At 38.7% G+C, this 16,653-nt stretch overlaps 3 protein-coding genes across 3 annotated transcripts; all 3 read left to right on the top strand.

Annotated features, from left to right (window-relative positions):
- The first annotated feature begins 4,662 nt into the window (after positions 1-4,662).
- LOC140139126 (hyalin-like) lies at positions 4,663-10,828 on the top strand. Its single transcript, XM_072160908.1, has 5 exons — positions 4,663-4,774; positions 5,509-5,766; positions 7,167-7,424; positions 9,069-9,182; positions 10,815-10,828. The coding sequence occupies exons 1-5, from the start codon at positions 4,663-4,665 to the stop codon at positions 10,826-10,828; spliced, it is 756 nt and encodes a 251-aa protein (XP_072017009.1).
- A 1,034-nt stretch (positions 10,829-11,862) lies between these two features.
- On the top strand, positions 11,863-13,598 carry LOC140139461 (fucolectin-4-like). The gene is made up of 3 exons (XM_072161208.1): positions 11,863-11,921; positions 12,165-12,389; positions 13,533-13,598. Exons 1-3 carry the CDS (start codon positions 11,864-11,866, stop codon positions 13,535-13,537), a joined length of 288 nt encoding a protein of 95 aa, XP_072017309.1. The 5' UTR covers position 11,863; the 3' UTR covers positions 13,538-13,598.
- An 845-nt stretch (positions 13,599-14,443) lies between these two features.
- Positions 14,444-14,818, top strand: LOC140139127 (uncharacterized). Its single transcript, XM_072160909.1, has one exon. The coding sequence runs from the start codon at positions 14,444-14,446 to the stop codon at positions 14,816-14,818; it is 375 nt and encodes a 124-aa protein (XP_072017010.1).
- Positions 14,819-16,653: the final 1,835 nt, after the last annotated feature.

The raw sequence follows: 16,653 nt of genomic DNA on the forward strand, positions 1-16,653 counted from the left end.
GCCAAGGAAGTCAATTATTGGGGCATTTTTATTTCTATAAGTCTTGCGGCTATTGAGTTAAAAGCAATAAAATTTAAAAAGTTTCCCCCTACCAAGAAAATGCTTGCACTATACTAAAATGCAGTAAACCTTTGACGAGCGCGTATTGTAAGCCTTAGGATACATCGCGTATTTACTGCGTTGGACGCACTTGTCTCTGATTGGCTGCTAAGGCGATATGTTGTTGCTGAGTGGAAATTTATGAATGAACTGTGCGCCGTACGCGTTGTTAGCGCCGAATTTGCAACATCACGGTAGTCGCGCTCGTCAAAGGTTTGCTGCATTTGACTATAGGGGAGGAAACTGATACCGCCTTATCAAGCCATGGGATCTCCTTTGTTGTGATTTGTTCGAATAAACACCGTACACCCCCTTCCACGCGCCTTAAATGGATACTTGTATCTGAAATAGGGAACAGAATACATGTATTTATGGAGTTTTCCAAAATATAAACAAGCATATAATCTGGTATAGTGCGGAGTTAATTAGTTTAAGAAATTAAGTTTCTAACAAAGAGTACAGACAAAGGTATCGGTAATGACGTCAGTCAAGTGCTTAGGCAGGATAACAGGAAACCACGAGACCAAAACCAAAACATATCCTAATATTCATAACTTGAACGACCGATTGGAGTATTGGGAAAAGGTTAAATAGGATTAGACCTCTACCAGTGTCCGAAATAGGTAACAGAATTAAGCATTATTGAACACTTTTTAACTGCATAGTGTGGAGTCAGTGAGCTCGTCAATTGATAATACCGTAATACCGGCACAAAAATAAAGCTTACTCCAAACAAAACAATATAAGTCAATGGCTAATTAAAAAGGTTGACCTTAATTAAGATGCCTGATTATAGCGCAAGATTATAAATATGAGCTGGCTTAATTTTTATGATCTCCTAATTTGCCTTTTATTGATAAATTTATTTAAAACTGCCACTTTGACTTTTATTGATATTTTTGAAAATAAGAGTTTTCGTATTCTTGATAACCTGGTCATTATCCAGCCAAAATAAGTACATTGACCATAATTAATTAAGATGTTTGTAATAGCGCATATAGGTTATAAATGTTAATTTGACTGTATTACTCTATGATCTCCTATTTTGACCTTTAAATTGGTTCAGCAAGGCTAGAGACAGAGCTACCTGGCTACCTGAGGCTTGATGATGAATAATGAATTATGAACCTTTATTGATCTATTAAAAACTCTTAATGGGATATAAAACTTGTTTATTAAATGAAATGTTGAAATTTTAATGAGCATCTTATTAAATGAATATTATATATATTATTTTCATTTGTGGTTATTGATATTAGCGTAGTAACACGGTTGTATATTCATCGTAGTAAAGAAACTAAACAATGTGATTATTGTGTTACTAATTTCATTTTAAGAACAATCTACACTATGAACAATCAAATCATTGTTTTTCTATTTGGTAAGTATACCCCGTTCTTCTTCTTCTTCTTTAATTTAAGCTCAAATGAAACGGACTTATAATTCGTGAAGCTGGATTCGTAAAGCTTATGTATTCAAGGTTAATTCCTGATTTCTGAGGTTCATCCGCTACAGTCCTTACGGCCCACTAGTCCTGGGTCCACTTGTCCGAAGGGTAGTTAATTTGTAAATTCTTCAGAACCCTAACCCCAACATTTTAACCATTTTTGGACTAATGGCCTTCGGACCAATGGACTGTTGCCCTAATATTATGATAGGTATGTCTCGTACTCTGACCCCAAAGCTCAGAATCTCGACACTCTAGTTGATAGGAAACTGTGTTGTTTCACACACAAAAAAAATCAATGATGCCGTTTTTTTTTTTTTTTTAATATCAGTAATATTCTTGCCAAATTTCTTACGCGGAGAGAATTGTTATGCTGGACAAGGCGTCATTGGAGACCACAAAGTACGTTGGACATTGGCTCCTGCGAGTCCGTGTGACTGCACCTATATGGAGATGGGAGGATTCAATATGAATGACGAATTTGCAATAAAAGAAGATGCCGACATACATGACATAATCAAACCGATTGAACATCTGGTTTGCGACATGTCTGGTAAGTTTTGACTTTTGTCTAAGCACCAAATGCAAAACAAAAACACCGCACAAAATATGATTTGGACGTCGGAGAAACAAGTTTAAAAAACAACGGATAGATGATACCCGGAGGATGTAAAAAGTATGCTAAAATTAAAGAAGCATTGTTACCAAGGAAACCAAGAGGAGATTATTTCCTGAATGCTTTGAAACTAACGTTTAAGCCAGCTGGGTGCAGTGATCCAAGTTTATCGATGATACGTTGTACGGTGTCCTTCCGAACCTCATCAGGACCATGCACTGAGCAACACCAGTAACTTTAATATTATCTTTGGTATGATTGTGAGCGAAATGTTGAGCAATTGGAAGGCCAGGCATTTTCAATCTAATAGAGCGCGAGTATTCTGTAAAGCGATCAGCCATTCTCCTCTTGGTTTCCCCGATGTAAATGCGAATAAAACAGCATACACAATATTTGTTGAAATACATGTGAATGAGTTGCGAATCTGAAGGCGATCATTTTTAGGACCTATAATAGAGTTCATAGATGTAATATGAGCGCAGGTGTTACAACGAGGGCTCTTGCAAGATGTGGTAGAACCAGAAGGGGAATCAGAGTCCAAAAGAGTCTAGTGTACAAGCCGATCACGGATATTAGTATCACGGCGATAAGCGCACAGTGGAGGCTCGGTAAAAATGGCCCTGGTGGACTGATCGGCTTGAAGAATGTTGAAGTTATTCTTGATAACCTTAGTAATCTTGGTACTGACGGTATGGTAAGTCACCACAAATGGGACGCAGTCACAAGCTGATGAGGTGGAAGGCATGCAGAGCTGAGTCTTGCGACATGTTGGCTGTGCGGCGAATAGCAGCATCAGTAACTGTAGGAGGGTATCTACGTTGATGAACAGAGCTTGTCATTAGGACGGCTTCCTCGTGGAAGTCAACATCATCACTACAGATACGTCTTACACGAAGTAACTGAGAGTAAGGAATGCTGTCTTTACACGCCGGGGGATGAGACGAGTCATAAGTAAAATAGGTATGGGCATCAGTCGGTTTGTAGTAAACACTTGTTGAGAGGTCTGAGATGGATAGCATTATGTCCAAGAAAGGAACGTGACTAGCAGATATCGTGGAGGTGAGTTTAATAGAAGGATGGAAGTCCCCGAAAAAGTCGATAAAGTGTTGTAATTCTTCTACGGGATATGATGTTGCCTACAACATAATCATCAATGTATCTCTTAAACAACTCGGGTTTCCTGCCCGTGTATGTGTTGAAGATCTGCTCTTCCAGATACCCCATAAACAGGCAAGCGAAATTTGGACCAAATTTGGTCATGTTGGTGCCCATACCAACACCAGATATCTGACGAAAGAACTGCCCGTGGAATTCAAAGGAGGCAGTATTGAGCACCAGTTCAGCAAGTCTGAGTAGTTGGAAATGCTCCGTTGGTTTAGGAAATAATGAAGAGCTAAGAGACCATCCTTAATCGGGATAGACATACATAAGGCAGTGATGTCCATGGTGAAAATGTGACGAAATTCTCCAGAAAACTGGAACCATTTGAAAGTTTGCATAGCGTCACTGGTGTCTTTGATGTATGTGGGGAGGCCATGGTTTCTCGCCAGGGTCAAATAGAAGGACTTCGCAGAAAATGCAGAAAGAAGCTCGTTGGACAGATGGAATCAAAGAATCCACTGGACTATCTCTTACGATTGCTTATCGTTTTGAATTGGACAGGCAGAGTCAGTCATGACCCATACGACGTCGACAAACAGTCATATAACAATCTTACATGGTTGGTTAAATCCACCTTGATGTATGCAGCCAGTTCGAGGCTCTCCTCTGGAACCATTCAATGGGCGAATAAAATCATTTTGTTTTCATTTTGATTTTCCAGCCGCGGGTGATACAACACCTCCAACAATAACCTTCTGTCCATCTGACGTTACCGTTGAAGTCAAGTCAGGGATAACCTCTGAGAGTCAGCTGTTGCGACATGGATAGAACCGACGGCTACCAACAATGTCACTCTTGTTAACTTAACCACCGTTATGTCGCATACTTCCGGAACCACATTCAATCTTGGCACAACTCTTGTTGTATATAATATCTCTGACGTGTTGCGACATGGATAGAACCGACGGCTACCAACAATGTCACTCTTGTTAACTTAACCACCGTTATGTCGCATACTTCCGGAACCACGTTCAATCTTGGCACAACTCTTCTTGTATATAATATCTCTGACGTGTTGCGACATGGATAGAACCGACGGCTACCAACAATGTCACTCTTGTTAACTTAACCACCGTTATGTCGCATACTTCCGGAACCACATTCAATCTTGGCACAACTCTTGTTGTATATAATATCTCTGACGTGTTGCGACATGGATAGAACCGACGGCTACCAACAATGTCACTCTTGTTAACTTAACTACCGTTATGTCGCATACTTCCGGAACCACGTTCAATCTTGGCACAACTCTTGTTGTATATAATATCTCTGACGTGTTGCGACATGGATAGAACCGACGGCTACCAACAATGTCACTCTTGTTAACTTAACCACCGTTATGTCGCATACTTTCGGAACCACATTCAATCTTGGCACAACTCTTGTTGCATATAATATCTCTGACGTAGCAGGAAACATGGCAACGTGTACCTTTAATGTTATTGTGCAAGGTATAGGAATGTTTATGCAAGAATTTAAAAAAATACATTGGCAATTTCAGACGAATATACGAGTACCATTTTTGACCATTTATGTTCAAGTGTGTTGTTAAAGGGATGTTGGGGGGTGGGGGGTTGTGTGTGTGTGTGGGGGGGGGTGGGGTGTGGGGGTGGGGGTGGGGTGGGGGGGGGGTGTGTGTATGGGGTAACCTATTGTTTTAGAATATGGAATGTCTTCAAACACGTCAGCTATCACGACCATGTTGCCTCTTCCAATTGGGAAGACTAAAAGTTATCGACAGAGCTGACAAGACCAACAGTTGGCTGAAAGAAGCCATCTGGATACGTCGAAAAGGAAAGTGGCATAAGGACGAGGGGCCTATTCACTCAACAAGATATTTAACCAAATAATTTGATTACATCTCGAGAAGAAATAGTGACGACCACGAGATGATAATTGTCCAGGATGAAGTAGAAGGACTTCGCAGAAAATGCAGAAAGAAGCTCATTGGACAGATGGAATCAAATAATCCACTGGACTATCTCTTACGATTGCTTACCGTTTTGCATTGGACAGGCAGAGTCAGTCATGACCCATACGACGACGACAAAAAGTCATGTAACAATCTTATATGGTTGGTTAAATCCACCTTCATGTATACAGCCAGCTCGAGACTCTCCTCGAATATGGTGGAACCATTCAATGGGCGAATAAAATCATTTAGTTTTTATTTTGGTTTTTCCAGCCGCGGGTGATACAACACCTCCAACAATAACCTTCTGTCCGTCTGACGTTACCGTTGAAGTCAAGTCAGGGATAACCTCAGCTGTTGCGACATGGATAGAACCAACGGCTACCGACAATGTCACTCTTGTCAACTTATCTACCGTTATGTCGCATACTTCCGGAACCACGTTCAATCTTGGCACAACTCCTGTTGTTTATAACATCTCTGACGCAGCAGGAAACATGGCAACGTGTACATTTAATGTTATTGTTACAGGTATGTAGGAATGTTAATGCAAGAATTTAAAAAAATACATTGGCAATTTCAGATGAACATACGCGTACCATTTTGGACCATTTATGTTAAAGTTTGTTGTTAAAGGGATGTTTGGGTGGGGTTGGGTAGGTGTGTTGGGGTGGGGGAGTGGTGTGTGTGGGGGTAACCTATTGCTTTAGAATATGGAATGTCTTCAAACACGTCAGCTATCACGACCATGTTGCCTCTTCCAATCGTTCTTTCAATTGGGAAGACTAAAAGTTATCGACAGAGCTGACAAGACCAACAGCTGGCTGACAGAAGCCATCTGGATATGTCGAAAAGGAAAGTGGCATAAGGACGAGGGGCCTATTCACTCAATAAGATATTTAACCAAGTAATTTGGTTACATCTCGAGAAGAAATGGTGACGACCTCGAGATGATAATTGTCCAGGATCAAGTAGAAGGACTTCGCAGAAAATGCAGAAAGAACCCAGCAAACACAAACACGTTTTTAAAACGTTTTAAATAAGTTATATTTTGGGTTTTGGTTTTAGTAAAAACGTTTTAATAACATTAAAATGTCGGGTTATATAAAGGTCATGAAATCGTTTTAAAACGTTTTGTATGAAAACACACTACAAGAATATTTTTTAAATGTTTTCGAAATGTCATTGTAAACTATTTTTGCAAACATTTTTGGCCAAACATTTTGTCAACACTTAAATAACATTATGTTAAAATATTTGCACCCAGCAAACACAGAAATGTTCTTGAAATGTTTTTTACAAAACGTTTTAATAACATTTAAACGTCGGGTTATATAAAGGTCGTGAAAACATTTTAAAAACGTTATTGCAAATATTTTGGGCAAACATTTTTTGCAAAATATCTTTTCAACCCCAAAATAACATTCTGTTTAGAATGATTTGTACCAAGTTTTTGGAATGTTATTAAAACGTTTTTATACCCTTTATATAACCCGACATTTAAATGTTTTCTGTAAAACATTTGTGTTTGCTCTGCAGTAAATTACCAAAAAATGTTATTGAATGTTATGAAAACGTTTTATACCATTAATGTGCCCTTTATATAACCCGACATTTAAACGTTTTCTGACAACCTTTTATAACTTTTTGCGAAAGATGTCGAAAACGTTTTGTGTTTGCTGGGTAAGCTCATTGGACAGATGGAATCAAAGAATCCACTGGACTATCTCTTACGATTGCTTACCGTTTTGCATTGGACAGGCAGAGTCAGTCATGACCCATACGACGACGACAAACAGTCATATAACAATCTTATATGGTTGGTTAAATCCACCTTCATGTATGCAGCCAGCTCGAGACTCTCCTCGAATATGGTGGAACCATTCAATGGGCGAATAAAATCAGTTTTGTTTTGATTTTGATTTTTCCAGCCGCGGGTGATACAACACCTCCAACGATAATCTTCTGTCCATCTGACGTTACCGTTGAAGTCAAATCAGGGATAACCTCAGCTGTTGAGACATGGATAGAACCGACGGCTACCGACAATGTCACTCTTGTCAACTTAACTACCGTTATGTCGCATACTTCCGGAACCACGTTCAATCTTGGCACAACTCTTGTTGTATATAACATCTCTGACGCAGCAGGAAACATGGCAACGTGTACCTTTAATGTTATTGTGCAAGGTATGTCGGCATGTTTATGCAAGAATTAAAAAAGATACATTGGCAATTTCAGATGAATACACGAGTACCATTTTGGACAATTTATGTTAAAGTTTGATGTTAAAGGGATGTGTGTGGGGGTGGGTGGGGGGTGCGTTTACGTAGGCAGGCAAACGAGGACACACACAAGGATACACACATGTCAAATGAGGACACCCGGTGACCGTGGAGGTCCTCGGTGTTTTAAATATATCCAAGACATCGCAAATAACGTAAAAATGCATTTAAAACGGGTCCACCTATGGGTGGTATAGGACGGTCCACGGTTGGATAGTACGTTGTCTGGTGTGTGTGAGTGAGGTCCACGGTATGGCGATTAAGAACGGATGTGTGAGTCCTCGGTTAGTATGTTTTAAATCAAGTGAAAAATTAGGTCCTCGTTTTCCTGCCTACGCGAGTGGGTGGGGGTGTGTGTGTGTGTGTGTGTGGTGGGGGTGCGTGCGTTTTCACCTACGAACGAGGACACCCACTTGACATTTCACTTATAAACTGCAGACACACACAAAAACGAGGACGTCCTCGTTTTTTTCACGCTTGCAGAGGGCGCTATACAGCTCAAAATTGCATAGGGGGTAGGTCCCCAATGCCGGTAATATGTCGAGGTCCTCGGTTAGTCGATTAATTGTCATGTTTTCACACAAAAGTCCACGGTTAGAATGTGAAAATTCAAATGTATAAGGTCCTCGGTTTTACTGTTAAAAGTTAGGTGTCCTCGTTTGGCGGTGGATACGAGTAGGGGTGTGTTTTGTGTGTGGGTGTGGGGATAACCTATTGCTTTAGGATATGGAATGTCTTCAAACTTACATACAATGTCAAACATATAGTCCCCTTCATGCATCCATGTGAAAAACGAGAACATTTTGGGCGTAAATGTGAATAATTAGTACAAACTAATACGTTGGTACATCGTATTGTGGTCTCGCATCATGTACACAGCAAAACTTGCGAATGTACGTCGTATTCCCGAACCGTAAGCCCCGTATTTAACTTCATTTGAAAAGACGGTGCACATAGAAGGAATATTGCCTCATTTATTCATAAATGAGTATAGTCCCAAAAAACTAAAGCGGTGTAAAACAAGTTGTGTCACAGCTCTTATGACTGCGAGTCATGCGTCGTCTTCAACAGGATAATGGGCAGCAAAACAATAAACACAAGCAAAGTTTTAAAACATTACGTATACATAACATTTAATAATGATGTATATTCATACGTAGCGGTAAGCCTAAATAGAAAGCAAAATTAAACTTCTACGCTAGTCTACTCAAATTGGGTGCACTCCCCACAGCTCTAATGACGTCACAGGTGTAGATGACGTCAAACGAGAAGATTTGACATTTGACCACAATTGTTTGTACTCCACATAAACACGGGATAAAACCGATGCACAAGTGCAAGTGACGTCATTGTGTTATGTAGTTTGAGGAAAGAGTAGTATTTTGTTAGTGGATATCACATGTAATCATATATTCGGCCATAATGACCTTTTTAATGACTATTGGTCATGGTCCAGTTGGTCATGTGAAATTTGTGTCACTGATTTATGGTACATTGAACTTGCATTGTGTTTTATTTGACTTGAATTATTATGTTTGGTTTTGACAGAGATCTGTTTGCAGCACACCGAGCAGAGCAGCACGCACGCTACTGCTACTTCGGATAAGGCTGTAGATGGCAACACTAATGGCAACTATAATGCCGGATCGTGCGCACATACAAGTAGGTTTTCGTTAGCGGCAGGCGCGTAGAAACAAATGGGTCACTTTTACATGTTAAATCGTCCAAATTAGCCGAAAAAAAACATGATATCTATCTTACGTAAAGATTTGCAATAATCCCACAAAATGCGTTGTCTCCGGTAATCACAACATTATGCCTTTTATGTAAGAAATAGAATGATCAAGTACGTATCATGTGGTTTAAGAAAATCATAGTGACCATAAAAACGAATAAAAACATCCGTCTCTCAACGCGCGATATCAAAATTCCCGGGCGCCGAAATTGTCGAGTGCAATGACGTCCAAATAATACAATGAAGGCTGACGACAATTGAGCATTAATAATCATTACGTCATTGCACTAAGACAATTTCGGCGTGGGTGTTTTGAATATCGCGTGTTTCGAGCCGACTGTTTTTATTAATTTTTATGGTCAATATGAGTTTGTTTGAAATAAAACCATGCGATTCGTGCTTGATAATTATTTTTCTAACATATGAGGCATAATATGTTATGATTGCCGGAGATTCCCTTTAATAACCGAATACACCAACGCTCTAAGCCTTTGCATCGGGGCCTGAGATTGGAATTCCAGTTTCCTTTCTCACGAAGTAAGGGCTAAGAGTAAAATTGTACAATTGTGTTTGGGAGTGGCCTTCTCTCTTTTCTCTTTTTCCTAGCTATTTTCTTCCATTTCTTGCTTTGTTTATCAAAGCTATCTAGGCCAACATGCATATATTAGCCTACACTGGCTATCCAGGCTTGTGCATTTGTATGAGCTTGGAACGGTCCATGGTTTTCCATGGATTAGCATGTGTTCCTCACGGACCAACCTGGGTAAACAAACAAACAAACAAACGAATGCGTTACAAATATCGGTCCGATGGGACTGCCAGGAAACATTGCCGGGCCAGGCAACACTTTGCTAACTCTTCCGAATTCGGCAGCCTATGCCCTGAATTGTTCATGGTGATTTTTTATAGAAGATCGGTGGAAATTGTACCTTTACACACGTGAGCAACATACAATTTTCATCAGCCGAAAAAATTTCACTTGGAGGAAAATAGTTTAAACAAAAAAGCAATTTCCATTCGTTCTGAAAATTTAATATAAATATGCAAATAACCTTTAATTTAATTGAAATTGATGAAAAATAACATTGATTGTTCATCCATTGATATTTACATACATGTAGTTCTTTACTTTTAACAAGAAATAAGGGTGTATAATATAATTAAAGACAGAGATAAAAGAATTTATCGCATCTGACGTCATCTGTCAATCAAACTCGAGCAGGGTTTGTTTACAAGTGTCGTGAACGCGGCGGTATAACCGGGCGCCTTATTGTTAATTTTGCACCTTCAAACATGCAAACCATCTCAAAAGTTAGGTTTTTATAGTAGGCAACTTTCTTTCGCGAAGGCACCATGTCAACAATGCCTAGAAAAGCTGCTTTTTGCCTTGTAAAAGTACGTTATTTTTCGCCATTTGCTGCTATTCCTTTTCTCCGATCAGCACCAGATAGATCGGTCTTCCTTTTACGCGCTATTAGTCTGTTTAAACCAATCAAGGATCGTAATTGACAGTGACATCAGACGTGATAAATTCTTTTTATCTCTGTCTTTAATTATAGGATGCGCTATTTAGAGACTTGAGCGCAAAAAGTATTCAAGTCCATAGTTATTGTTTTTAGTTACAGCCCTTCGTAAGTTTAGGAAGTTAATGGAAAGAGGGCCTCAAGGAAGAATAGATTATTAATTTTGTTTTCAAATATTGATAAAATCATTTAAAACAAATAAAAACAAAGAGATACATGACTGAAATTTTGCCAAGAAATAAGGGTATATAATAGGAATGTTTCCTGGGACGTGACAAAATGTGACCCGGGCAAACAGTTTTCATGGCTAAAAATCATCAAAGACTTGCTAAAATTTGTTATGTACTATACGTACAACATATTGTAATGCTGACAATTGATAACGAGATCGATGTTAGATTTCAACAATTTTTGGGCTCAAATTGGAGTAATACAGTATAAATGGCTTTGAATTTTGATACCTGCATAAGCGGTCAATTTTTTAAATGTAAATTAGCATTTTTCTCTACTTTTGTTTTCTACTTTTTTGATATGTTGTTGAAGAGGTTTTTAGAGATACTAAGACAAAAAACATTGATGTTCCAATTTTGTCAAATCAACCAAATGCAAATGCAAAAGAAAAAAAGAATATCACAACGTATGTGTTATGTGTTAAATAAAAATTCCTTTAAAAGGGATGGGCGCCCAATGGGAGCAATGTGATGAGCTGAAATGTCAACAACCTGCACAAAACATGCAGCCTGGTCCTGCCGTGAACAGTGAACTCCTTTGAGGAAACACTTTCTGAACTTTCAAACAAATCAACAGAAAATTAAAAGAAAATGAAAAAGTTGCCATGCAAGCGGATGAGTTGAATAAATTGTTATGTAAGCAGAACAAAACAACAATAGTCAATAACATCCCGCAGCCACAAAGGCTCTGATAATTGGGAGTAGCTATCCATTTAAGGGCCAATATCCCTGATAATATTAGCATCAAATGACGTTAATTAGAGAGATTACGAGTAGTATCTTAATGCCACCTTATGCAGAATAATCTTCTTTTCTTCATGCAGAGCTAGATCTCGGCCCTGGTGGTCGGTGAACATGAACCAGACCGAATGTGTGGGAAATGTTGTAATCTACAATAGGGTAGATTGCTGTAGTAAGTGATGATTATATACACCCCAACATAGAAAGAAAGAAAGAGAGTGTGTGAGAGAGTGTGAGAGTGAAAATCATCAAAATTCAGATATATTGACCTTTTTAGTGTCATAGTTGCCAAATATTTCATTTCAAAGATACCTAATGATAATCTAATGTCTTTTCCTTCACTTTTAGGTATTTGAACACAATTTTATTGTTACCACTTTTGCTGGGATTACTGAATGTATTATTATCTTTTCAGAGTACCGTCTAGAAGGTGCAATCGTACGCGTTGGCTTTGATTGTGATAAAGCTAACAATCCTATATGCGGACATGTGACTAGACACATGATTGACCAGAACCAAAGAGTGGATGTGTTGTGCAACCAAGCCCTTATGGGAAAGTACATCAGCATTCGCTTACCTGTCGATGTCATTGAGTCTATGATACTCTGCGAAGTTGAATGGTATACTGGCACATGCGAAGGTAAGGGAGTGTTCATCAATACTTTGGTGTGTGTGGGGGGAGGGAGGGGGAGGGCTGGTTTTCCTCAAATGTTTCACTCGAAAACTTTTTTGACCCCCCCTCGATGGACCGCTAAACATTTCTGACCCCCTCTTTTTGGCTACAAAGAAATAGGAGCGCTCAAGTTTATACTTTAAATTATGTTAAAGCCATAGTGTACAATAGTTATTTAAAAATTTAATTTTTCAGCATTTTTTAAAATATCGTTTTTAAGCATATTTGCAATATCCCAGCTTACACTTATTACATTGTTGTACTCTATGGCCTAAATATAATTATAGTTTAAAAACTATAACGCTCAAAAACAATATCTTTCAAGGTTGCCCCGCAGGGCTATAAAGAAGAAAGAGCGATCAAGCTTAAACTATAAATTATGGCATGATGAATGAGTAATTAAGAAATAAAGGGTAGGCAACAGTGAGCAACAGTGAATTACAATTCTTTAAGAATTACAATTGAATACATGAATACAAAAGCCACCTAAGTCCATGCGAAGTTATTTTGAGAGAAAAACCCGTGTATCATTTTAATTCCTTCAGTTAGATTTACCTGGTCAATATGGTAAGTTTTACGTGCAAATGAGTGGATTAACCTGTATTAGGTATGACGATTAGCATTTCAGGGACTTCGTGGGGTTCATTTTAAATTTTGGACTTAGGTGGTTTTTTGAATCATATACAAAGACAACAATGTTAGAATGAGATTACCACTAGTAAGATAATACAAAATAAAGCACACAGGTATGTATAATGTTGATAAGCATTCTGCCATGTAATATAAACCACACACTTTCCTTTATTAAACCCATTTTTTGTTCAAAAGTCATTCTCTAGCAATGAATGTGTTACAAGTGGACTTTTATACATACTGGATTTCAATCAATGTGTTACAAGACTCAAATCATGGAATTGGGTGATTCTTTCATACATGCTATTTTTCACATGCCCAATAGACACAGAGGATGAATTTGAGTTGTTCTTTCATGCATATGACAGGCCTATGTATAGCAACAATTTCCCATGCTAAACTCAATTTGGCCAAAGTATGGACTTAGGTGGCTTTTGTATTCATATATTCAATTGTTTGTGTATATTTTAATTGCAGGTTAAGTTGATGAGCACAACTAGTTGACCATAGACACCAACGGTTACAGCATATATGATTTTACGGGGAAAGAAGTTTCAATAATTTATAATTTATTAAAAATGTTAATGTCAAAACTCAATGGTATTAATATTTTTTGAAAAGACTTGATATCACAAGTATCACCTTTGTATCCTCTAGTCATTTAAAATTTGTATACAGTTACACCTGAAGCAACATCTTGCCCTGCCACAACTGTCAAATCACTGACGCGTGACCATTAATAAGGGACTATTGCGAATTAGACCCGCAGGTTTTTGCGGGTCGGACGATCAAGCTAGACGAATACATAATCGGGCCGTGTCCTTTACATCATCGTCCCCTGAAATCACTGAAGAACGAAAAGATCACATTCATAAAATAGATAATTGAGATGAGCGTCACGACCGCCCACCGCGATAATTGATCTTGTAAATTGCCGGTACTCGATGCTATTATTATAACTTCTAGTCCAGTTACGATCAATGTAATCTATGACCAAACTAAGTGACCACTTGAACAAAGCATGCACTTGGAATTGGTCACCGCAAATTGCTGTTTGAATGCACGATCGATCTTGAGGTCATGTCTCTCCATCCAGGTCTTTGAATTTCATCGGGTAGCTAAGCTTGTTTCGTCCCGGGTCGTCCCGGGCAGCTCTATCGGGTCTAAATCGCAACTCTCCCTATTTTAGAGAGCCAAGTTGAGTAACTGCATTTTTCACGACTCACAAAAAAGGCACTGAGTCCTTATTGATGGTCATACGCCAGTGATTTTACAGTTGTGGAATCACAAGATGCTGATTCAGCTATCAACTAAAGTATTTTGACCAAAAGCCTCATACTTTTTAATCTAATCAGAATATCAGTACCCTAGTGCTTGCTGATTTCTCCATGGCCTTTGATCTGATAAATCATAAAATTGTTGTTATCAAATTGATGAAATTAGGCGCTCCTCCCATTTTGGTTCAATGGGTGGTTGATTTTCTTACAAATAGAAAACAAAGAGTCAAGTACAAAGATACATATTCAGACTGGGTCTTGATTAATGGTGGTGTCCCTCAAGGCACCGTCATTGGCTCTCGCTCCTTCCTCGGCATGATCAATGACGCCTTGGATGTTCCAAACCACAAAGTGTGGAAGTATGTTGATGATCTTACCATTGGTGAGAACAGGGCCTATGGTGATGCCAGCACCGTGCAAGACAGTCTGGATTCTCTGTGTACTTGGGCTGATGAAAACAAATTGAGGCTGAACCCAGCTAAGTGACAGGCTTTGCAAGTGTATTTTGGCAGGAGGGAAGTTCCCGAGGTTAACCCGCATATTTCAAATCACCAACTTGCAGTTGTTGATAAAGTCAAATTAGTGGGTGCCATGATTCAAACAGACTTAAAATGGGATAGCCAAGTCGATAGCATGTGCACTAAAGCAAACCGCAAAATGTTTATGATGCGCAAATTGAAAGAAGCAGGGTTCACAGTATATAAGAGATACATGAGACCAGTATTGGAATATGCTGCCCCTCTTTGGCATTCTGGCCTTACTCAAAGTCAAGGGAACCAGATGGAGAACATCCAGAAGCGTGTTTGTAAGCACATCCATGGCAGGGAGTACATGTCTTACTCCAAATCTCTAGCAGATCTGGAGCTGGATCCACTCCACAGCGGGAGGGAAAAAATATGCAGAGATTTTGCCACAAAGACAACTACATCTGAGAGGTTCTCCACCTAGTCTCTATACATTAACTTACAAAGGTATTACCAGATGCATATCTATAGCAAAAGATAATACTTTTTATTTAAATACTCTACAATCCGTCGGCCGCATCACATACTGACGTATTTGCAAAATACTCATTTCGAGAAAATCGAACTTGAAAATCTAGCAATTTTCATTTGCCTCATAATCTTGTTTAAAATTTTATTGTCGATTAAAACCAGGTTAACAGTAATGCAAATATACCATATTTTCAAAATAGTTCACTTATCACTATCAGAGCATAACTTATTCTGCAAATAATCAATATTAAATAAAATATGTCACTATGTGAAAAGGAATAATGTCAATTTCACCGTTCAAATGACAAATACAGGGTGTCCCAGAATGATTTGTACCGTGTTTGCAAAAATAACTAAAAATAGAAGACAGGCAGTGTATCTATTTTTTTATACCAGTATTATAATGTTGGACATGTCTCCTACTTATTCTGTTAATTTCAGCACGCTACCTTTATTTGTTTTGGCGTGGCATGCAATAATGTAAAATCGATGAAAAACGACTCGCATACCTTTGAAAAATGGCACGATACGATTTAATGAAGAACGTGGGATGTTTGGCACAGCATTTCGACGACAACTACTGTTGGGGTTGCGCCTTAAAGCTTGCCGGACAGCTGCAATGTTCGCTCTAGTTCTTACAGTCTTACGAGTACCTGAAGCTTCACTCTGCCGATTCCTGACAGTTCCGTGCTCGTCAAACTTCTTTACGTTATACATTATCGTCTAATGAATCTTCTTTGCGTCTCAACATAGCTGCCGGTTTGCCAGTAAGTTTTTGAAAGAAATCCACGCTGCTGTACAGTAAATTGAGGAGCCTTCTTTTCTGTACCGCAAACAGTTCGATCTCTGCAAGCATTTCAAATGACATGGACCTCACACCACATTAACTATATTTAAAACTACCGCCAAAGAGAGAATGGGATTAGGCCACAAATCCTTAATTCCATATAATGATTGCTTCGTAACGTCATAAATAATAGATAGATTTCGGCTATTTAGTGGAAATATGAACAGGGCACAACTAAAATACCTGCATAACTTTTTCCAAATAACTTTGTGCTGAACGGTTAGTAATGTTACAGATTTTCAAAATAGGTTGCGTTGTCAAAACTTAGAATTCACCATTTTTACGCAATCTTCTATAACTTCTACTAAAAACGTCCAATTTTTAAAACCTAAAAAATCTGAGAAAGCTAAATATATGTAGAACTTAAAATGCAAAACAATATGACCATTCAACATGCCCTTCATACCTAAAAAATTCCATCTTTCCCGGTATAGATCATTCTGGGACACCCTGTACGTCGCGCAAATACGTCAGTATGT

The sequence above is a fragment of the Amphiura filiformis genome, chromosome 18 (assembly GCF_039555335.1).
Source record: "Amphiura filiformis chromosome 18, Afil_fr2py, whole genome shotgun sequence".
Lineage (NCBI taxonomy): Eukaryota > Metazoa > Echinodermata > Ophiuroidea > Amphilepidida > Amphiuridae > Amphiura > Amphiura filiformis.